Source organism: Trachemys scripta, chromosome 10, assembly GCF_013100865.1.
Source record: "Trachemys scripta elegans isolate TJP31775 chromosome 10, CAS_Tse_1.0, whole genome shotgun sequence".
NCBI lineage: Eukaryota > Metazoa > Chordata > Testudines > Emydidae > Trachemys > Trachemys scripta.
Window position 1 is genome coordinate 29,912,396 of NC_048307.1, and position 24,928 is coordinate 29,937,323.

Below are 24,928 nucleotides of genomic sequence, written 5' to 3' on the forward strand. Positions count from 1 at the left end.
ACAAGAGAAAAAACTTTCTTGAAATGCTTTAATTGCCCCCCTTTTTTTAAAATTTTGAAGTTTAAAACATTGACCAGTTCTCATAAAGACAAGAAAAAAATGGTAAAAATTTCAACCCAACTCTAACATTACCCTGTCCTTCCTGCAGTGCACTCATCCCTAGCATCTTATTACCCTTTGCTCCTTACATCACATCTGACATTTGTTTGTAAGCTTCTTAAGGCAGGGATTGCGTTTTTGTGTATATCACAAGCCCTAGCACACTAGAGCACCATAAAACAATCTAATCTCAACCCCTGAAGTCTAGGGGACAGATATAATGTTATATACCTGGCCCATCTGGAAAAGGATCATCATGATTTTGGAGTGATGATAGCGGCGCTATCGTGAACCCACAGCAAAACAAAAACAGCATAAATTATGACCTAGCTGCCTTACCATCTTTCTGAAGTAGGCACTTGTAAATAACACTTCTAATTAATTAATTGGAGATTATCTGCCCTAGCCCAGAGATTATTTTAAATCATTTATCTCCTTTGCTTTGCCCAGTGAGATGGCCAAGAGTATTTTCAAAGTTCCAAGAAATAACTACATTTAGAAAGCTACCATGAAGGATGTGTGTGTCAGTCTGAGCCGTATCGCTGTGGAGACAGAGCCATGGCAGCAAAGTGGGGAGCACCAGAGCTGGATGACTACCATGGGCTTGACTCCCCGCACTGGCACATTGGGCACAGTGTGCACAGACTCTTGTGCGCAACTGGGTACAGCTGTACCCCCGGGGGAACATGCCCTGAGGGATGGCAGCAGGTGTCTGGTCCACCATCATCCCCAAGACGTCCAGCCAAGAGAGAGCAGGTGGGACTCCAGCGAAGTCCTGCCATTGGAAGATGCCTAAAAAATGTGCTGAGTCTACACATCTCCTAAGATCTTTGCCCACTCCTCCTCAGAGATCACTGCTGCCTACTCTTGGAGAGACAATCGCCAGCTGTGGGCCCCCTGGGTGCGGAAGGTGCTCTACAGTACTGGCTTCACCCAGTGCTTCATTTGTAATGAAAGAGGTGCCGGGGCTCAAGCAAGTTTTGTACTTTCATAACTGATGCAGCAAGCCAAAGGTGCCAGGGCTATGAACTGCCAGGCCTAGAGATACCGGGGCTCAGCCCTGGCACAAATTAAGCACTGGCTCCACCACTCGGTGGACTTTGCACTGCCAGGAGGCCCACAGTTGTGTTGTGCCTGCAGAAACGCACATGGGTCAGGGCTGAAGACAGCCCAAGACTGGATTCAGAGGAAGGAAGCACCTTCAGGGCAGGGACCTCGAAGATGGAGCAACATTTAGGAAGCTCAGGATTAAATAAATGCAGTGAATTAATTCCTCTCCCACACTAGCGATGGGGATCTATTGGAAGAAGAATGGAATGCCTGTCCGCACAACGTGCACCCGGTAGAAGGGGAGGAGACCAAGAGATCCTTCACTCTGCTGGGTCATTTTGCCCTTAGGTTGACACACACCACACCCTGACTTCCACAGTGGCCACAGACATGCATCCCAAGCATGCATCCCAAGCAGTATTCGGGCCTCTGAGCGCTGCCCAGGCATAATGAAGCCACCTGAGAGCAAAAGTATACCAGTGGGAGTGTGTGTGTATGCGCAAAAGTTAGTTCATTTTAGGACATTCTGACCCACTTCAATTTCTCATTAAATGTCTATGAAGGATGTGATCCTCTTGTCCTTCCACACAGTTCCCCCCACAGTCAGGGGCACTTCGAGAGCATGGTTAGAAATGTTGACAAACCTCTTTGCTGAGGAAAGGGTGTGCTGGTCTCTTTCTGTTTCTAATTAGTAAGAAAACTGGAAGACCTCAGTTTCTTTTATTATTTTTTGTTAAGCATTAACAGTGTGTTGAGCACTATGCGAGACACAGCAATGGGAGAGTCCCGGGGACATTTCTTTAAGATGTTTTTTCCCCTTTGTTCTGGGTTGGTATCGGCACGATTCATAGAAGACACAAGTTTCTACAACAGCAGTATTGTTAACTGTAGCCATTGTATTGTGTCCCTCTACATAATAGGTGTTTTTCATAAGAGCCCATCTTCTAGAGTCAAATGCTTACATAAGAATCTCAGCTTTTAAACAAAAGTTTCTAGCCCTCCCAATTGTGTAGAAAAGCTTAAAAGGTTCAAAAACATAAAAAAAGATGAATAAAAATTATTTTTGAGAATCTCATTATTTTTAAGCCAGTATCATGATTGTGGGCACGGCAAGGGATTGTTCAACATTTGGGGTTGGCAATACAACATACAAAACACCTCAGGCTGAAATTCACTTCCTCCCCACACTGCACAAAGCCTGAGTGAGTAGGCTTACAGCAGCAAACTCTGAGGTAGTCGACAAGATGGGATACAGTTCCAGAGTTCCTCTCTGGCTGTCAGAATAGCCAGGTGGCTGGAATAGTGTCCCTAACCATTACAGACCCTCTACAAGGCACTTTGTCACCTCTTGATGCCACATGCCACTGCTCTGTCCCAAAACCCTCTTCTGTGCTGGGATATTTACACAGCTCAGCTCTTCTGTGTATAGGGGCTACAAACTGCCAAGTCCCCCCATACATATACCTGTTTTCTGCTGTTGCTTTCCCCCTCCTGCCTAGCAGAAAAATGGTTATACTATGTTGACAGCCTCAGATAGCCTCCTCCAGGACTTGCAGACCTTTCTCCTGAACATCTAAGGCAGGGGTAAGCAACCTATGGCACGCGTGCCGAAAGCAGCACGCAGCTGATTTTCAGTGGCACTCACACTGTCCAGGTCATGGCCACCAACCCGGGGGGCTCTGCATTTTAATTTAATTTTAAATGAAGCTTCATAAACATTTTTAAAACCTTATTTAATTTACATACAACAATAGTTTAGTTATCTATTATAGACTTATTGAAAGAGACCTTCTAAAAACATTAAAATGTATTACTGGCACTTGAAACCTTAAATTAGAGTGAATAAATGAAGACTCGGCACATCACTTCTGAAAGGTTGTCAACCCCTGACCTAAGGGGACACAATTTCTTTTCTACCACGACCAAGTGCTGTGATTAACAGGCTCTGAGAGGACAATTCTGTCTCCTCTGAGTATCTAGAGCTTTGAGGTCTCATTATGTGGCACTCAGACTTATACTGATGATGGACTCCAACAGTCACCCATGCATCTTTCTACACAGTATCAGTTAGAAATACAACAGAGAGAAATTATACAAAATAGGGGACAGAAATAATGTAAAATTATATAATTGCTGAGAATTACAACTATAGTGTAACACACACACGCACACACAGGTGTATTTGAGGACTGCAGATTCTAGCTGTTCCTCTGTTTAGGTACTAAAAAAAACTGTAATCACTCATTTCTCCTTTGTGTCCATGAATCAATTGTAATAATGGTTTAATATAGCCAGAGTATCTACAAATCCTCCTTTATCCCCAAAAATGTCAGCAGAAAATCCAATCTGGTTATTAAAATCAGTGATTACTCACAGTATTAGTCTCAGACACATTCAAACTTTGAGAGGGGAAAACATTGACTTTAACTCCAATATTGGTAAACAAAACAACTTCCTCCCCCAAAGCCACCCACTCCCCCATGCGCTCCGCCTCCACACACACACACACACTTAAGAATCAGAACCAAAGCCGTGCAAAGGGCCATGTCTGTCTCTCACACTCGAAAGGTCTAGTCCCTGCACGCTGTCCCTAATTTGGGTAGTAAGAGACTTAAGATTTTTCCACAGCAATATGCAGCTACTTCTAATGCAGCAGAAACTGCATCAACTGCAGACTCAGGCCACCCCTGGGGAAGAGTCTCCTGTTACATACAGAATCAAACCTAAAGGGCAAAATTGTGACACAGCTTAAGCCCTATTTCTACTCTTGGATAAGCATTTTACAACAATAGGATCCTTTTGCACTGGTGTGGCTTAATTGTCAGGCTGTTCAACTGCTCACCTGCACTAGTGCCCCATTTGTGGGGGCAGGTGCAAAGGATGTGGCACGCATGATGGAATGGAAATTACAGGGCTGAATGTGGCCAAGGACAAAACAGGCAGGTGGGAAACCTGACACCAAAGATGGACAAGCAAGAAACCATCTTACTATACTCAGCAACTTAGAAGTAGTATGGAGGAGCTTCTGGAGAAGGGGGCGATGTCTTGGGTGACTGGCTGACCTGGATAGTTATACGCACAGTGAGGTGAAGATAGCCACAAAGATGAAGGACTGTGGTCCTGAATTTGTCCCAATGAAATCACCGGCAAAACTCCTATTTATTATTAATTATTATTATTATTACTACAATGGCAAAGACAGGTACGAAGGGCTTTGCCACAGAAATCAGCTGAGGAACAGCAAGAGAGTGCCACTGATTTCAGAGGGAGCAGGCCCCAATGACCGGAAATGGGAGCAGGACATAGCCCAGATAGACATGAGGAAGGGGACAAGGCCAGGCTTCAGAGAAGTGGGTGGGGAGGAGACTGCACATTTACCCTGAACCCTAAGGAGGGAGTACTCATCCCTAGGGCTCTAAACAGAGAGGGAGACTGAGTCCACTCTCATCTCTCTCCTCTTTCCCATCCCAGCTCCCAAGACTCCCTCTTTGCTGAACAACGGGCCATCCACTAGCTTAATAAGCCCTTCTCTGACCTGCTTGCTCAGCACTGATGAGGGCTCGTCACTACCACGCAAGTAGCCGTGGGCTGCCAGCCCACCACCACTCACCCCCAGTGCAGAGCCTACCTGGGGTCCAGGCCAGCCTCTCCCCACTTACCCCACGGGCAGGGGCATGTGCAGGAATAACATTTTGACGGCTTTTGGAGGGGCATGTTCTCTGCCCCACCACAGCCCCGGGGCCGGAGGAGCTCATCTCCCTGCTGCAGCACTGGGGCCGGAGTTCTGTGCCCCACCGATTACTGGGGGGCAAGCCCCTCCTTGTGCAAGCCCCTCCCCACAGGTGTCTGCAGTTGCCACCAGCCCCCTATTGCTTTCCAGCGGATGGAAAGGCACAGGTGCCTGTGGCAAAGAGGATGGAGCGCAGCAAGAGCGAGCCAGCAAGAAGGTGGTACCCAACACGGGAGGCAGATCCAGGACTCACTCCAAACCTAGGTCTCTCTCTCAGAACTGCATCTCCTCCTTGCCACAGTGCCGTCTAGAAGCCATGGCCAGGCATGGAGATGGACTACCCTTTAGGGTTACATCATGTTAGACCTGATGGAAGTGTTGAACAGGGAATACACCACATTGACTAGAAGTTGAATTTTACGTGGTGAGCACTTTAGGGCAGAGAGCATCTTTTTGTTCTATGTTTGTACAGCCCCTAGCACAACAGAGTCCTGGCCTGGCTACTAAGCTCTAGTGCAGTACAAATAAATAGTAATAATAAAGGTGGGTTATTTAGGTTTCTTCCTGAATTTTCCCCATCAGATCAGAATATCTTCCTCAAAGTCATTCCAATCCAGCAACTAAATGAGTATCAGCACAGTTCCTTGCCCAAAAGGATAGTGCCGAGGTGAGCATATGCGTATGCATTATGATGACTTGCATTATCCAGTCAATCACGTCTCGCTCCAAGCATCTATTAATCATGTTTATCGATACAATAGCGACTAGGAAGCAACCAAGATTGGGAACTCATTGTGTGAACATATCTATGGGGCCAATATGGTGGTAAAAATTATTATGCGAGTTCTTTGGAAGTGAGTCAGTGTGTTAATGCAATAGTTTAATGTCTCAGCTATTTCACATAGAGGGAAAAGGAGAGAGTAAGAAACCCACTGCCAAAATACCAATCAGGAGTGAGCCATTAATAGAGGGCCACTTGCTCCAGGTTCTGTTCCAAGCAGAAGACACTCAGGTTCTATGCATGTGCACGGCTGAACATGAGATGGGGGTGGGGGTGGGGAGAGTATCCACAACCACCACACACTATTTTGGCCATTTAAAAGCAGGAAAATGCCAACTGAAGCTTTTCACAAGATGGGATAAAAGAGAGAAAGAGAGAGAACCACAAAATGGCACCCAAACTGAGAACTCGCCCTCCAGAGCAAGGAGAATTTTGTTAGCTAGTGATGTGTAAAGATTCGCTCACTTGACCTCAAGGCACTGCACCAACTCTGGTGAATTTATTACCAATCTCATGATATTTGGAGATTTTCTTAATGCCCCAGTTCCTGGATTCAAGTGATTGCAAAAAAAAAAAAAAAATCTCAGTTTTCATTTAAAACAACAGTAAATATTTAGTCCTCATGGTTGCAGACGGACTCTTGAGAATGTGAAGCAACTGAACCCTATGGTTCCAAAACCAGAAGATAAACCTATCCTGATGTTTACTATTATTTAAATCATGATTTTTAGGCCAATCTCCTGATTTGCGGGGGCTTGTGGTTGGCAATAGTGACAATATAACCACTCGTGCATAAAGTTAATCATGCTCATAAATCTTTACAAGATCAGGGCTTAAGTTATAAGCTTATGCAAACAGGTGTTTAAATGGAACTGATGTTAAAACCATAAAAGGATAGTCAATTTAAAAATCCTAAATTGTGAACAAATGTTTGACCTAGAGTGTGTTACTAATAACAGCTTCTAGAAGGAAAAGAATTTTTAAATTCTGGTTTACACGTCACTGTATATGGGCTTAGTCAATTTTGCATTTCCTTGGATTGAACAAAGATAATCAAGGACAATCATTTCCCTTTTATTTTCTATCCATTTCACTTTCAGGTTCTTAGTGCAGCTATGTTTGGATGTTAAATGCTAAATGAAAAGCCAACTGTGTAGATGAGAGGGAATTTTTTGTAAATTGTGGAAACATTTCTATTATCCTTTTAGGTTTTAGAAAGAAAGACTTATTTTAACCCAACTTATATTTGGGACCAAAATTAAATTGACAGTGCCCCTTTAATTGTGATAGCATCCGTGCCCCAGGATAATACTTATTAAGTAATACTTAGGGCCTGATAATCTAGCCTATTTTGGATCTCTTTAATCTTTCTTTTTTGGCAAAAGTCCTGGACTTGGTACGGGTGTCCTCGATGGTTTCTCTTTCACAGAGTAAAGGTTTATGGAGGAAATTCCAGGTCAGGGTAGAGCTTAGAATGACCCAGAGAGCGTTTGTTTGAGGTTCTTTACAGTATATTTCAAAATTCAGACCCTGGACTTTTGCACCAAACCCTGTTCCCTCCACTGCCATTGGAAAAAATCCTCAGACCTATAATCCCACAGTGCTCCTGGATCTTCATCTCCACTATGGGTCAAGGGGTCCCTAGATAAGCTGTTTGTTTAGTCTAGTGGTCATGATCCCCAGTGGCTTTCAGTGACGCTCAACAACTAGGTGCCAAATAGACACTGAGGTCTATTGGATCAGGCACCAAACAAACAACAGACTTGGTTTCAAGCCCTTGCCCGGCCACATTTGCTACGTGACCTTGGGCAAAGTCAGTCGTTGTGCTCCAGTTCCCCAATTTGTAAAACAGAGGTGGTCATGGGTATCCAGCTTTGTAGATGAACTGTACTTTGTAAGGGCTAACTATTATTGTTGCCCGGGTTGTGATCCGCTGCTCAAAGTTGAGTGCTTTCCACCTGTTAATGCATTGCTCGGTCTTCCATCCCACACACCAAACCTCAGGATTGCGACCTTTATCCCTGCTCCTAGACACTGTGGAGCAGACTCCTGTTCAACGCCTAAGCTGACAATGTTCAGTTATGTTTCTCTTACTCCCTCTGTTACTCTTGCAGTCTCTGGCTTCTTTTCTGTCTGGGGTCAGGGACAGGTGGCAGGTGAGTCACACTCAGCTCAGTTCTAAGATGATGAAGGTGAGGATGACTGGATCTCAGCTTTTCTGTTTAACTAGCACTTGCCTCTGAGAACTATTCCTAATTAAAAGTTACAATTTTAGGAGCATTGGGCTTTCATTTGGGATTGTTTGGGTTTCAAGTTAAAGCCACAGAACAGACCTAGTGCTTAGCTCTGATCTGTTACACTTGTGTAAGTCTGGACTAATACTTAAATCCATGTAGTTACTCTGGAATTACGCCAGGGTCAGAATTTGGCCCATTAATAGGTTAGGAGTTAAGGCTATGATTCACAGATGCTCCTTTTTTTCCATAGCATTCTGAGCCCTGTCGAACTGGCTAAGAGCTAGCTTTAGTACTGTACTCTTGTAATGACTTTATTGCTCTCGTTTCTGGCTGAAAGAGTGATTTTTTTTAAGTGTGTTACTTACCTTGGATGAGTTTACCTGGCTATATGATCCATGGTTCGTCCCACAACAGAACAGGAAGAAAAGCTGAAGGACTGCACTGAAAACTGAATCACCAGACTTCAGAACTGCCAACTGCATCATATTGCAACACTTTACAAAGGCCTCTTGCCCCTTCTTGGGTAGAGTTTGGTGGAGAGATACAGTTTTAGAACGTGATATAGCAACATATGGATCAAGTATATAATTTATGGACATGTGAAAGGCTAATGCATGCTAGCCAGTCTCCTGAGCTTCTAGTCACTGACCTAGCTAGTCCATTCCCAGAGCTCCAATCCCAGCAACTGAATCAAGTTTGTTCATCTATGGAGCTGAAATTTCCGAGCCACTGGATAATGGAAATGCTCTGAGCTCCCAGTCATTGCACAGGTTAGCCCATCTACAGAGTGGAAGCTCCACAGAAGCAGACCTATTCCTTCAGTGGAGATGACATCACAACTGTCAAACAACTCACTCAGACGGCTGAAAATAGACAGTTACCAAACAGCCGTTCGCTAGTTTCTCAGGAGAGCTGAAATTCCACTTACTAGTTCATCTGCTGAGCTTAAATTCTTAGCACCTCTCTCTCTTTGGCTATGATTGTTGAAGAGTCTCACTGATTAGGCACCATCATGAATTCAGATGGATTTGTCATTTCATCTTTTTTTTTTTTTTTTAAAGTATGCACCGTACAGAACATAACGTGTGCGACTCTGGCTCCCACCCTCCATGATGAGGATTTGGAGCTGCTCTACTTTACGCTAGTGGCCAACTTTGGCCTCCACCCCACTCCTTGGGCCACATCTTCTGTGCTGTGCCACCTGGTAACACTGCACACAAACCTAGCCAACAGGTTCATGCTTTCAAAAACTAAAATATGGGTCAGATTCTCAGCTGGTGTAAATTAGCATAAATTGACTCAAAGGGCTGGCTGAAAGTTTTCCATGGGAGCTCTTTTGCAACAGGAAATTGGGTTTTTGACTAAAATATTTCATAAGAAGTGCCAATTTCTATTTTGGGGTGTTTTTTGGTTGTTGTTGAAACACAGAACTAAAAACTGGTCAAAACCCAAAATATTTTGATTCTGAAATGCCATAGTGGTGTCTCACGGGAATTATAGTTCCAGTGACTCATGCTCCCATTCTCTTCCACAGGCCAGGTTCCTCAGCCAGATTTCATCTATCATGATGTACCACAGCCACAATGCACTGCCTCTTCTCACCAAGAGGTACATGATGCATCATGGGAGACATGGTTTGACCATGAAGCCGAGCCCATTGAGAAGAAAGGGAGCACGAGGCACCAGAACTACAACTCCCATGATGCACCGCAGCACCATATCAGCCTCAAAATATTTCAGCCAAAAAACCCTCAAAATTTTCCATGGAAATGTGACCAAAAAAAAAATAATAATTTAATTATTGCGGGGGGGGGGGGGTGACAGAAAAAATATTTTACAGCTACCAAGCTCTGCTACTTTACAACAGCTGAGGATCTGTCTATAGGATATTAAACTTTTATGCAGCATTGACTAGAATAGAATTTGGGTTTCTGTCCTACCTTTCAAAGTGTAGGTATTACAAAGCACTTCCAAGTCATTAAATGTATGCTGCTAAGGTAATATCTGCGCAGGAGGCTAGAGCAGCAGTTCTGTAATCCTGGGCAGCACTGCAGACTCTGCTTGTGGCAAGAGAGGGGAATATGAGGTTACTTTAACTATCTCATGGCACCTTTCACTGGGAGATGGATAATCTGCAGCTGGCCAGGCACCAGAAACTTCCCAGCCACACCTCATGTGAAGGTCAGAGTTCAATCTAACAAACAGGGAGAACAGGTCAAGTTGTGGCTGGCCCTGCATGGGTGCCCAAGGAGCAGAGCGTGCATGGCATGTACTTCCTCCCAGCACACCCATGCAGTAGGCAGCCATAATCTGGCTGCAGCATCACCAAGTGGAAAAGGGGGTGCCAGCTAGCTGCCAAAGACGGGGCATGTCTGAGTGGGCTATAGCATGGTGACAGCCCCATTGCCAGACTGGTGTTCAGAGAGAGTGAGGTTTTCAAAAGCACTCAGTGCTGGCCTCCCTGCTCCCACTGAAGTCAAGAGGAGCATCTGTCTGAGCAACAGTTGTGTTCAGGACAGCTTTGTGTTTTCATTGGTCTTAAAGGGCTTGCAGGGTCATTTGCTCCTCACTACCTCTGTGAAATACAGTCATTCTGTGGTCTCAAACCCACGTTTTGATTCACCCAATCCCAAATCCTGGCTGTTTTCAGAAAGAGAGTATCCAGAGATATAAAGTCTAGAAGGGACCATTATGACAATCTAGTCTGACCTCTTGCATAGCTCAGCCCTGAGGAGCTCGCCCAGTGATCCTGGCATCAAGCTCATAACTTCTGGTTGAAATAGAGGGTATCTTTTGGAGAGACATCCCTTCTTGATTTACAGTCTCCATGTGATGAAGAATCCACCATATCCCGTGGTAAGTTGTTCCAGTGAGTAACATCCTCCCTGGTAAGTAACTGCACCTTATTTCCAGTCTGAATTTGCCTAGCTTCAATTTCCCATCATTGAATGTTACAATATAATAAAAATAATACACCTACAAAATTCTTTTCTTCCAGAGATCTCAGCATATTTTACAACAGTGGAGAAATATATATGTGCTTGTTATACAAGTGGAGAAACTGAGGCTCAGAGAGACAAAGACTGACATTTAACAAATATTAGTTTGGGTGCCCCGATAAAGGTGTCTCCGGCTGGCCACTCAAAAATGGAGGTACACAAAACAATCAGTGGAAAATTTGGGCCTCGGTGATTTGTCCAAGGTGACCCGGGAAGTTTGTGGCAGAACTGGGAATAGAATCCAGGTCTCATCACCCACTCTTGTATATTAACCACAAGATCAGCATGGTCTTAAGAGTATAGTTCCCTTACACACTCCAGAAGCTATTCAAAAAAAGACACAGCCCTCTGCATTGTACCTGCATGAGGAGGTCGCCACTCAAGATGTTGGAAGCTCAATTTGATGGTGCATTTTCTCCAATACCCTAGGGTGACGCTTGCACATACACAAAGTACTCACCCAGCCCATTTGCACAGTCATAGAAATCAATGCAGTGCACTGTTCGATCCATTCCATACGGTCCCATGAGTGTCCTGGAAGAGAGACCAGATACAGTTTGAAGAGGCTAAAATAGTCACACACACACACACACACACACACACACACAGAAACCGAAACCCCCACCCCACCCACACAATCTGTGCCCATAAAACCATACAAAAAACACACCGTTTCAAAAGACACAAACCAGTGCATAATGTGCATGCTGGTAGAGGGCAAAAATAAAACCTCACAAAGTTACAGAGACATAAGCTAATTTATACATACCCAGACATGGAAAGACAGACACACACATATACACAAAATATAGGTGTTTGTGTTCTCAATGAAACCAGTGTCCATGTGGACCACCACCACTCTGGCTAATGGATTTATTCCAGACATACATTGGTACACAAATTAGATCTGAATTTGGACCAATAGTCCAATAGGTCTACTGTCAAAAACAGTTTAAACCAACTCATTCTGTAATGAAGGAATTTGGTAAGAGGTGGAGGAGATTTCAGCTCCAAGGTTTTAAAGCACACACGTAATTAACACGGAGGAGCACTGATCAAATCAGAGCTGACTGGAGGACTACTCCATTTTGTGGCAACTTTCAACGTTTTTGTTCAAACGCTTTTGCATCATGTCACACTCTATAGTAAGGTGGATAGGGCACTGGCTTGAGAGATCCAAGCTCAGCTCCCTGCTCTAGAGCAGAGTTTTCATCCCAGAGCACCCCAAATAAGGCAGAGTAAGGACCTGAACCTAGTCTCCAACATCCCAGGCCAGTGCCGTACCCACCGAGCTAGAGAGTCTCTTGTGTTTCCCCCTCTCCTCCAGTGGAAGTGGGGAAGTTCACTACCTCAATGTGCAGGATGTCAGACTAGATTATCATGATGGTCCCTTCTGACTGTAAAGTCTATGAGTCTCTCTCACCCCAAAACCTTCCCAAATATTATCTATATCTTGACTTTAGTAAGGCTTTGATACAGTCTCACATGACCTTCTCATAAACAAACTAGGGAAATACAACCTAGATGGAACTACTATAAGGTGGGTGCATAACTGATTAGAAAATTGTTCCCAGAGAGTAGTTATCAGTGGTTCAGTCATGCTGGAAGGGCATAACGAGTGGAGTCCCGCGGGAATCGGTTCTTGGTCCGGTTCTGTTCAATATCTTCATCCATGATATAGATAATGGCATAGAGAGTACATTGTGACAGACCCAGACCAGTGGGGTACAGGAGTCTGGTAGAGGGCAAATATACTGGTCACTGGATGAGTAGTTTTCTGTTCCCTGAGTGACCAGAGCAGGGGCTGCACTAGAGTAATCAGGAACCTGCTAGAACCAGTTAAGGCAGGCAGGCTAATTAGGACACCTGGAGCCAATTAAGAAGCTGCTAGAATCAATTAAGGCAGGCTAATCAGGGCACCTGGGTTTTAAAAAGGAGCTCACTTCAGTTTGTAGTGCGAGTGTGAGGAGCTGGGAGCAAGAAGCGCAAGGAGCTGAGAGTGAGAGGGTGTGCTGCTGGAGGACTGAGGAGCACAAGTGTTATCAGACACCAGGAGGAAGGTCCTGTGGTGAGAATAAGGAAGGTGTTTGGAGGAGGCCATGGGGAAGTAGCCCAGGGAGTTGTAGCTGTTATGCAGCTGTTACAGGAGGCGCTATAGACAGCTGCAGTCCACAGGGCCCTGGGCTGGAACCTGGAGTAGAGGGTGGGCCCGGGTTCCCCCCAAACCTCCCAATTGACCTGGACTGTGGCTTCTTCCAGAGGGGAAGGTCTCTGGGCTGTTCCCCAACCCACATGGTGAATCTCTGAGGCAAGGACCCACCAAGATAGAGGAGGAACTTGGTCACACTGGTGTCAGAGGTGGGATTTTGGGGTGCAACACTTATAAAGTTTGCAGACAATACCAAGCTGGGAGGGGTTTCACGTTCTTTGGAAGATAGGATTAAAATTCAAAATGATCTGGACAAACTGGAGGAATGATCTGAAGTACACAGGATGAAATTCAAGAAGGACAAATGCAAAGTATTGCACTTAAGAAGGAACAACAAAATGAGAAATGACTGCCTAGGAAGGAGTACTGCAGAAAAGGATCTGGGGGTCATAGTGGATCACAAGCTAAATATGAGTCAACAGTGTAACACTACTGCAAAAAAAGTGAATCTTTATGGGATATATAAGCAGGAGTATTGTAAGCAAGACACAAGAAGTAATTCTTCCGCTCTACTCTGCACCGATTAGGCCTCAACTGGAGTATTGTTTCCAGTTCTGGGCACCACTTTTAAGGAAAGATGTGGACAAATTGGAGGAAGTCCAGAGAAGAGCAACAAAAATGATTAAAGGTCTAGAAAACATGACCTATGAGGGAAGATTGAAAAAATTGGGTTTGTTTAGTCTGGAGAAGAGAAGACTGATAGGGGCCATGGTAACAGTTTTCAAGTACATAAAAGGTTGTTACAAGAAAGAGGGATTGTTCTTCTTAACCTCTCAGGATAGGACAAGAAGCAATGGGCTTAAATTGCAGCAAGGGTGGTTTAGGTTGGACATGAGGAAAAACTTCCTGTCAGAGTGGTTAAGCACTGGAATAAATTGCCTAGGGAGGTTGTGGAATCTCCATCATTGGGGATTTTTCAGAGCAGGTTGGACAAACACCTGTCAGGGATGGTCTAGATCAGTGGTTCTCAAACTAGGGCCGCCGCTTGTGCAGGGAAAGCCCCTGGCGGGCCGGGCCAGTTTGTTTACCTGCCGCATCCACAAGTTCAGCCAATCACGGCTCTCACTGGCCGCGGTTTGCTGCTCCAGGCCAATGGGGGCTGCAGGAAGGGCGGCCAGCACATCCCTTGGCCCGCACCACTTCCTGCAATCCCATTGGCCTGGAGCAGCAAACTGCGGCCAGTGGAAGCCACAATCAGCCGAACCTGTGGACACAGCAGGTAAACAAACCAGCATGGCCCACCAGGGGCTTTCCCTGAACAAGTAGCCGCCCTAGTTTGAGAATCACTGGTCTAGATAATACTTAGTCCTGCCTTGAGTGCAGGGGACTGGACTAGATGACCTCTCGAGGTCCCTTCCAGTCCTGTGAGTCTATGATTTCATGGAAACCAATCTCTCTCAGCAAAATGTTTTGGCTCGGATGAAACGGCATGTTTTGCTGACATTTCATTTTAGCGAAAACATTCCGGCCATCTCTAGTCAAAAAACAGATGCTCTAGACCTCCAGAGTCTGGGACTCCCACCCTCCGACACCCAAGCAAATAAGTGGGTCACAATATTAAGTAAAAACAGAAAACTTATTAACAAGGTAACTTCAAACACTTGGGAAGTATCAAGAGGCCGTGTATGTTCCATAGTGCCTCTGACTTCCTCCCAGGCACAGAGGTAGAGATCCAGCCTTTCGGACATTTCAGCATAGATATAAATAAGGTCACATTAGCACACCATCATCCAGTCCCCTGACATCGACAGTGCTACACCAATATATTGCACTACAAGAGATTAGGATAGACAAATTCCCATCCTGAGGCACCACCGAGCTCAAGTTCCCACCATGAAGGCTTTTGAGAGACATTTGGGGTGGGACTGACTTCAGTGGGAGCAGAGTTAGGCCAATGCTGAAGACCTCTGAAATTTCTGCCCTTTAATTATTTATTTAAAGACGACTCGGGGCTGCAGAGTGCCTGAGTATTAGATTCAACTTGCCTCAAAAATACAGGTTTTTATTTGGATCACTAAAGCCCTGTTTAGAATTCAAGTATGGTCCCTTTTCTTCTCCTGGCCCCTTGAGATACTTTCACAGCAGCAGTGTTACATGGGAGTGGGTGGACTTTAACCTAACAAGCCAAAAGTGCCCAAATATTCTAGATGAAAACCCAATTCTGAGGTCCTCTCTAATTCAGCCTCTTGCCGTGCACTCTCCTGTTCCCATAGTTCACCTTGGAGGAAAAATGCAAGTTTCATGATTCAGCATAAGATTTGACATGGTTTGGTCTCAGCAATAACATGGAAGTGGATACAGCAGAGCCTGTTAACCAGATCTAAACGCAACAGTTTATGGGAGGAGTAACCCTGCATTTTTCCAGAAGAGCCTGTAGGGACATCCAAGATTTAAATCCCAACTAAGTACCTTCACGCAGCTCGAAACTACACCTCAGAGACCCTAATATCCAAGACGAAGTCTCTGATCGAATTTTACCTTCCAATCAAAAAAATCTTCATCCCTCCTACTTCAGTTTCATATTAATCATACTTAATATTTATATAATATTTTACATATTCAAGGCATTAGATAAACATCTAGGGCCAATTTCTCAGCTAGTGTAAATCAGTCAATGGAGCTACACCAATTTACTTCAGCAGAATGTGTGGCCCTAATTAAGTATATTGAAGTTACTACGCAGAATTTTGCAGAGTTACCTGGATACGTGCCTGAAGAAACCATGTTATTAACAGGAAACTGAGTTTTAACCCAAACTCAAATGTAATGTCAGGATAGGGGTTTCATAAAACAGGTGACTAGCGATTACCCCCAAAATGTTCCCTAAATCTGATCCCCCCAACAATGGACTAAATTAACAAAAACCCAAACACACACAGCGTTAACATTGGAGGGAACAAGTTTTCTAATCATACAAAACACATAGCAAAGGAACAGAGAGGACTGATTTTGGAGCAAATAATCCTGAGCACAAGACAGTCTCATACTAGGTGTGCAGGACTTCCAAAAAGTCTTCTGTTTTTAATCACTTCCTATGCAGTGCTGGGACTTCAGGAATAGGAAGGAAACCTTCCCCAAGAGAGCAGGCAGTCAAACAAAAGAACTCATTATTCAGAATAGCATTTCACTGGAAGTTTTTATGCTCATTCCAATTTAATAACCCTTAGCCCTTTCACTTATCATGCCATTATACCTTACTTCATCCTGAGCACACAGTCACTCATAGCTTGGAGAGAAAAAAACCAAAGTCCTGGAAAGGTACCAAGGGCCAGGAGATATTCCAGGACAGGACAACACAAGTCTTCCCCCTTATCCTAAGGGAGGCACTTCTGATTTTCTCAGCCTGCATCACTGTCTCAGCCCTTTCTGAAGCAGACACACAATCCTTCCCCCCCCCCCCCCCCCCCCCCCCCCCGAATCACGTTTCTGTGGAAACCAAAGGAATCCTCCCTTCCTCTTGCCCAGTTGATATGAGATTGGACATTAAATATCAATAGCACAGACAGGAATTTTGTATTTCCCCAAGGAGGCTCTTAAACACCCCAGCCCAACCACACAGTCTCCTTTCCTTCTTCTGACCGGCCACACATTTTTCATCAGTTTTGCTGCTCAGAGGTATTACCTGCTAATAATGACGGCGCCTCTGTAAAGGACTGAGATCGCTGGCATCTCGCTCTCTGGGTTGTGTGATTCCAGGCCAGCCCAGCTAGCCTCTAGCCACTGTGCTTTGGCAGGAATCCGATAAAGCGATGGAAAAGGGGGAGAGGTCACATGATCTTCTCTTATGCATGTTAATTCCCACCCAACATTAACACAGATCAACTAAAAACATCTCTAACTTTAGATTAAAGCTTATGCAATCCAAACAAAACCAGCATGGCCTATCGCAAGTGCCTTCCTGAACAAACAGCAAAGACATCTATATATACACACTCATCCTCTCCCCGCCCCCTCCTCAAAGCAGTGGTGCTCATACATAATTAGAGCAGTGGTATAATTATTGGATGATTTATTGTTTACCTTTTGGAATATCCTCTAAATAACCAACGCATGAACATTGCCCTTCAGCGGTGAAGCCAGGACATGTTGCTAATGTCCCTGAAGGCTTTAAATCTGCAGCAAAGCTTTGAAAGTAATAACATACTGCACTGTTTACAGTTTTTCCCTCTTTAATATCTTATTTGGGCTGTAGCATTGCCCAGTTAATACCAAGTAAATCAACTTTGGCTGTGCTAATATCTGCTGAGAGTTTACAGGAATAAATTGCTCTTAAATAGTCTCTTTCATCTAAGGCTCTCAAAGCAATCTGCAAAGTTAGGGCAGTATTATGATCCCCAATTTACAGATGGGGAAACTGAGGCACAAAGGTTATGGTAACTAGCTCAAGGTCATATAATGAGTTAGTGGCAGAGCCTGAAATAGTTGATCTGATGCCAAATACTTTGTTTTAACCATTACACCATGTTCCTTTCCACTATACCAACTTCAGGACCTGACCATGTTCGTGTTAAAATCAATGGGAATTTTGCTTTAAACTCAGTGGGGAAATGAATCTCAGTTGGTGCAGGACTGAATTGCTATTGGGCAGTGTTTGAAGTGGGTATTAACTCCTAGAGAGACAAATGTGTATTTATGGGTTCATTTGTCAGGTATTTTCCTTTTCTGGTTCTGGTTCTCCAGACCGTTGCTCTGATAGCCAAGAGCAAATTGGGAATTGTTCAACAAATGGTTTATATGTACTAATCTCATCACAAGCACTGCCTTGGAATACATTCAATTCAGCGTTCATTACCTGAGCTGGTGATTCATCACCCAAAGTCACAAGATGCTGTTACTTCTCGTTGACAGGATGATTCCTATATCCACAAAGAGCTTTCAAGAGGGCCAGTAAACACTTCTGGTGTGAATACTACTCTGGGTCAAAAAAAAAAACCAAACCAAAAACAAAAAAAAACAAACACAACAAATGTGGATTTTTTTCAAAAAATTTTACTGCGATTTTAAAAGGGAAAAAAAAAGGGGTTTATTGATGTGATGAATATTTTAAAATAAAAAGCTCCAACCAGCTCTTTAGCTGGTTGAAACCATCTTCCAAATATGTGAATTTATTCATTTAAAATAAATGTATGAAATTTTTTGTCAAAAAGATGAAAACTCAGAAAATGTTGACCAGCTGTAGTGAATACAGATTTGCTTGAGTGGTCAAAGTGAATCTGGGAGTGAGGGACGGTTATTTGAATAATGTTTCTAGCTATCTAAACGTCCTAGGTACTTATATGGTCCCCATTATTGAAGTATGAGTGCCTCCCAATCATCAGTATATTTATCATAACAACACCTCTGTGAGGTAAGGCCGTGCTGTTATCCCCATTTTAGAGATGGGGAACAAACACAGAGAGACTAAGTGATACAGGAGGTTTTGTGGCAGAGCAGAGCTTTGAACCCAAATCCGCAAAGTACTAGACAAGTATCCTAACCGCTGGACCTCTATTTTTCTGCAGTTCTTGCCCAACTCTTCCAAAAATGCTCTCCCTCACCAAACAGCAAAACACATGGATGGTGGAGGCTAGTTCAGGCAGGCCTGCTGCAACAACTCATTTGTAAATGGATATTTTAAACAGACTCAAACCTTTTATGCGCCTATTGGTTATTGTAACAATCATATTCCAAATCCACTAACGCACGGATAATCTTCCAAAACCACAATAATAGAGTATTTCTATCCTGCCGCTAAGACTCATTACATGACTTGTTTTATACAAGGCCAGGAAACCCCCTGAATCATTGCTAATAAAATGAGTCACAAAATTAACCTTTTGTGGCTCATGGGCCAGACTCTCAGCTAGAATATTTTGGCAAAGCTCTGCTGAAACCAGTGGGTATGTACTACTATTGGAGTCAATGGAGTTACGCCAATCTAACCCAGAGAGTTTAGCCAAGATAAAAACAAACACACACACACACACACACACACACACAAACAAAAAGAAAATTTCACACACATGCAATTCACTATGGTCTGGATCACTAAGTAATGATAATGTTATCACACCACTTCCAGCCCCTACCCCCAAAAAACATTTAAAAGACCAATGAAATGAAAAGTAAAGGACATCCTTAACTGACTTAACAAACAAGCAAAATATACGCATCTAAAGAAAAGCCTAGTTCGTCATACACCATCAACCTGAAATCTAATCCAGGGATTTTTTTCCAATTATTTTTATATTAGTCTTTTTATCCTTATTTCAGTTTCTAATTTTTTTTAAATGTAGATACTATTAAACGTGCCCCATGATCCGGTGAGCAAGCTAGGAGTCAGGACTCCAGGGTTCTTTTCTCAGCTGTGTGCTGATTCAGCATGAGACTAAATGGAGAAGGATAATGCTTACCCACATTTGTAAACTGCTTTGAGATCAATTGGTGAAAAACACTGAGTGGTAAGCGTTATTGACAACAGAAAATATATGTAGTCATTGACAGTAATATTTATTGGTAAAGTAATTGCCGTTCCTTGAGAATAATGTGTGTATAGTTTAAAATAGGGAAAACATTAATTCTCATAATTCCTATCTCTTATCTAGCACTTTTCATCAGCAGATCTCAAAATGCTTTACAAAGGAAGTCAGTATCATTATCCTCATTTTGCAGTGGGGAAACTAAGGCACAGAGTGGTCACCCAGCGGACCACTGGCAAGAGGTGGAACTAGAACCCAGGTCTCATTATTTGTTCCCATGAAAAATTTTCTTTCATAAAAAACATTTAAATGAAAACATATCAACCAGCTTGACTTAATACTAAACATGTGAAAGGAGGATTTCTTTAGTTACTTTCTTTTTGTTTTGTTTTATTTAAACTACCTGTGTCTTATAATAGGAACATGAAAAAAAATATGGTGAAGCAAAACATAGAACAAGCCATTTGTGTGTTTCCCAACCAAAAAAAAAAAAAAAAAAGGACAGAAACAAAGGGGTTAACATAGAAGACAGAAAACTAAGGAGGAAAACACAGAAAGAATTACCTACTAGTAATCGCATTTGTTATGGTTGTTCTCTTCCCCCATCCTACAGCCAGTCAGTAGAATTGTCTCTTCCTCCCAGGAAGCAAGAAGGCAAAAAAGACTGTCATTTAAGGTAAATACAGTCCAGAGCCACACTCTTTTCCTACCTCTTCCTTGAATGGTGGGATCCATCTGTAGGAAGGACCTTATCCTGCACAGTTGGCTAAGTACATGGTGGAAGGTTTTGCACCTCTCTCTTCAGCATCAAATTTTGATCACTGCCAAAAGCAGGAGTGTGGACAAGAAGATGGCCTATTGCTCCACGAACAAACTGGCCAGAGGGATTGGGAAGATGATGACTATGACAAGTACAATGAACACTAAGTTATTCTTTCTGGTCATACATCTCTCATTTCCCCCTCCTCCTCATTCTACAGCCAACAGCACTGGGAGTGGAGGTGGCCCCCATACCTCCATACACAGCTGAAGAGAGCTCAGTCCAGTGGATGTCACAACTTGGGCATTCAAGGTGCCAAATTTAAGTCCCTTCTTGAACCCCACAAAAATCAATAGGCAGAGATGCAGTCAGAAGACTTCCCTCACTGCCATTTCTCCTTCTGGAAGGGCATTTTAAAGAGTTCTTCTGGATTCTCTCTTACATACCAATCGTGCAATCTTGCTCCTAGCCAAGCAATGTGCTCTGTCTATGGGAGATCCTTCCTGAAGAAACTACACCCTTCACTCTCTAGGGCAAGGGAGATTTAGCTGTCCAGATCTGGCAGGCACAATCAGATTCCCAGGGTCCAAAACATTAGGGCCTTAGGCAATATGCAGCAGGTGGGAATCCTCTCTCTGGTGGGAAGTCATAGTCAGATATTGTCATGTTCAGTTGGCTGTAACACTCTATCCCCGTCTCTTACTAGACTGGTGAAAATGCCTGCTGGAACAAATAGATTATCCCATTCAGGATAAATGTGCACTCTTCCTGATGCAGACATTTATCACTAAAGAGTCTAGATTAGGGTGACCAGATGTCTCTATTTTATAGGGACAGCCCCAATTGTTGGGTCTTTTTCTTATATAGGCTCCAATTACCCCCCACCCCCTGTCCCGATTTTTCACACTTGCTGTCTGGTCACCCTAGTCTAGATCCTGGAGTTAATCCTAAGGGCAGAACCTAGAAATGGCTGTCCCTTTCTCTAAGGAAAATGCACAGATAGAAGGATTCCCCCATATGCAGTAAGTGGGCATCCTGGAAGTCCAATCAGAAAAGAAAGTTCTAGGGTACCCAAAAGCATACCTTGTGCACAGAAGTTATGGCTTTACCATAACAATCAACAGCTCTCCGTGCACTTTACAAAGGAAGTATCATTATCCGTGGATTTTAGATGGAGAAACTGAGGCACACAAAAGGTAGAGTGAAATGCCCACGGTCACATAGCACTCTAGTAACAGAGCTGGGACTAGACCCCAAGTCCTCTGACATCCCAATCCAATGCCCTAGTCACTGGAGCACACCACTTCTCATAAGAGGGGAGGATGGCCTTTTTAAATCAGAACTTCACCTGGATGTGCTACTCCCACCTCCTTCATGATAATAAAATAGCCTCTTCCAGGAGCTTGGGAGCTGGATCAGTGGTCCCTCGTTGGGTACCTGTACACTGATGCCGTGCATGAGAACACAAGCAGAACTGAAGAAAGGAAGTTTGAGGATACTGCCATGTCTCAAAGGAAGCTTCTGCATGCCCCATAGTCTTGAGGCTGTGGGTGGGTGAGACTCTCTTCTACACTTCCCTCTTCCTTTCTTCCCTGCTTCTAAGGAGCAAGCAGCAGGAAGAGGAAAAAGGCACATCAAGTGGGGGCTCCAGCTCAGGGCTCATAGCACGAGGAGGCAAGAAAAGGCTGAATTGCTTGGTTATACTTTCCTAGCTGGGAATGGGTGCATTTGGTGTCCTTGCTCCCTGGCAGGTGACTACATCCTGCTCTCAGTTCTGACTGGTTGTAGGATGACACGACAGTCTCAGAGGTAACAGAAAACACTCAAACACAGCAACAAGGACAGGGCAGAGCACAAGAAGGGCACAAGGAGAGAGACCTGCCCAAGGAAACGACATGGGATAGGTGTGACAATCAGACTTAGGGAGAAGGGAAGTGACACAGAGAAGCCAATGATGGAGAAAATCTGCCAGCAACCAACAGAGGGCTTCAGCCAGTTGGTGGCCTGACATGCCTTGCCCTGAGGTGACTACTTTAGTCTGAGGTTCAGGCTTGACTGGCCCCACCTCCCACCTAGCAGACAGACATCTTGCTTGCTCACTCATTGCATGACCTCGCAGCCTGGTCTGCTGCACTGTGCAGCCAGTTCACTGGCTGACCTGCCCCCTCCCTCCTCTGATCCTCCAGATCTGTCATCGTGCTCATGGTGCTCTGTAAAATACTTCAACAGCATGTGCCACAAAGCTTGTCTATTAGTATAGCTGGAATAAATGGGCTAAAGGTGTTCATATAATTTAGATACAGATTAATATTAAACAAGGTTTGGCATATAGAGGTTTTAGGTTTAGGTTTAATATTATGGCTAATGTTAATAATAAATTACAACAATTTAAAGAAAGATAAAGGAAAAATAATTAACGCGTTTGCAATGTAAAGTATAAAATAAGGCTTTGGGGGCAAAAAAAAAATTGCCCTTTTTTGGAGCTGGAGAGTTTTTAAGAAGGAAAAATATTCTTAACCGACCATTTTTAGCTCGTATTAAAGATTGGCAAGTACTGTCTTTTGGGGGAGGGGAAGAAAAGAAGTTAGTTGAGATGAGCTGATGCTGCTATTGTTTAAGTAGGTTTTTCTTTTAGATGGTGTATGGAACATAGCTGGAGCTAGAAAAGGTGGCAATGTCATCTGGGTCTTTCTTCTTTGGCCCAGTTTGGTTAGGACATTTTTAGGATCAGGATGACAAAGGCCCCCAGGGTTTTAGCAGACAGTATGGGTGGTAGCCATGACGGTGAAGCTTGTTTTAGTAAAGACTTTTAAAAAAAAAAATTAAGGACTTACAAAGAGAAGGGAGGAGGGAATAGCCCATTCCTTTATTATTTTGTTTACTGATTAAGCTTAGTTTTTGATACTATTTTGTTTACATTTTATTCATTGTTTTCTTAGCATGATTTTAACACATTCCTTGAGTTACAGTAGTAAGCCTTTTTGCTTGAACTAATTCAGGGGTTTTTTTGGTCTCCCTTTTGTACCCTTAACCTTTAACATTTGTCGTTATGGGTTATTGAGACATTTTATGAAGCTACAATCACTTTTTATGGTTGAATTTACAATTAAAGTAAATTTGTAGGCCAAATTATTACAACATAATCGCTCCCATGAGCCAATTCCACCTAGGATTGGATATTTTTTCATAAAGTTACAGTTACAAAGGAAAAAAATTTAGTTTAGTCATTTAGAGGAAAGGTAAAATGTACTTGGTTATATTTTAAGGTTTGTACATTTATTTTAAAATTAGGTTTATAAGTTTTACTTGATTAAGTATTACAAAAGTTACAGATAAGTTTCATTAACATCTAAAAAGTGTAAGAACTTACATTTCACTACATTTGTAGCTAAAACAAAACTTAAAACTGCTGTTGTTATATGTTTGCAACATGTTAAAGTACAACCTAGATCTTGAGTCTTTGGCTGTACACTCAAGATGGGTAAAGATGGCGGGGAGGGGAGGGGAGGGGAAGCTTTCCCCTTTTTTGCTGCTTACACAGTTAAAGCTGTACAATTTACACCAACCAGAAAAACTGTATGCACCAGTTAAGTTTGCTTACCTGGAGAAACAATTTTTATTTAAGTGCGGTACTTTCTTTAAAAAAAAAAAAAAAAAAAAAAAGCAAAGTTCTTTTGGAACGAGTTTTGCATTTATGAGCCATTTGCAACACTCAAAGGCAGTAAAGATTTGCAGGCATTTTTAGTGTAACAGACCTTGCCCACTACCTTTACCACCAACATCTGAGAGGACAAAATGGCCATCGTAGCAACTTAGCCGCTTACAGGAAAGCTAACCTGCCACACTAGCATTCTGCCATCTCACATGCACAGATCAAACAAACAACAAAACAGAACAAAAACATTGCGCAACATTTTAAAAACAAAACAATTACAAAATGTTTGGTGTTGCAACAACTCTTCCTTTTGGTGATTTGAAGTTTAATTTATAGCTAATGCAGCAGCAGCCCTGGTATAAGCTAGCATTTTGTTAACAAGAGAGCCAGTCTGATTTAGCAACTTAATTAAAAACACTTAATTTTTACTACTTTTGCTTTTTCTTAAAAATACTTTGTCATTTTAAAACGTTAACCATTGTTTTAAAGCTAACTTTAACAAACAAAAAAACAGTTTGCTTTGCATGCTTTTTTCAAAAAAGACCAGAATATTTAAGGATTTAAATACCATTGTTTTTCGTTTAACACTAACTTTGAAAACAATTGTTTGCCAAGGTGTTAGCTTCTAAGTCTGTATTAACCCTCCAGGCCCCCCACCGGCTGTCAGAAATGTTGTATTAGTTTAGATGGAATAAATGGACCACAAGATGTTAACATAACACAGTCACTGGTTAATGTTAAACCAGGGTTGGCCTACAGAAGCTTTAGTTTGCTTCGTGCCATGGCAAACACTATCAAAAATCCTTTAACCTTTTATTAAAGATAAATAAAAGGAGAAACAGTTAAAGCGTTTGAAATGTAAAGTATTGATAAGGCTTTCATTTTAACAACGTCCCTTGCTTAGGGTTACCATACGTCCGGATTTTCCCGGACATGTCCGGCTTTTGGGG

At 43.1% G+C, this 24,928-nt stretch overlaps 1 protein-coding gene across 1 annotated transcript in view; it reads right to left on the minus strand.

The window, feature by feature from the left end:
* The window catches only part of LOC117884498 (syntaxin-binding protein 4-like), a gene marked incomplete in the record, with an annotated part of 124,372 nt that overhangs the window by 76,228 nt on the left and 23,216 nt on the right, over window positions 1–24,928 (minus strand). The window contains 1 exon segment of the mRNA XM_034784928.1: window positions 11,357–11,430. Within this exon segment, the coding sequence (XP_034640819.1) occupies window positions 11,357–11,430 (74 nt within the window).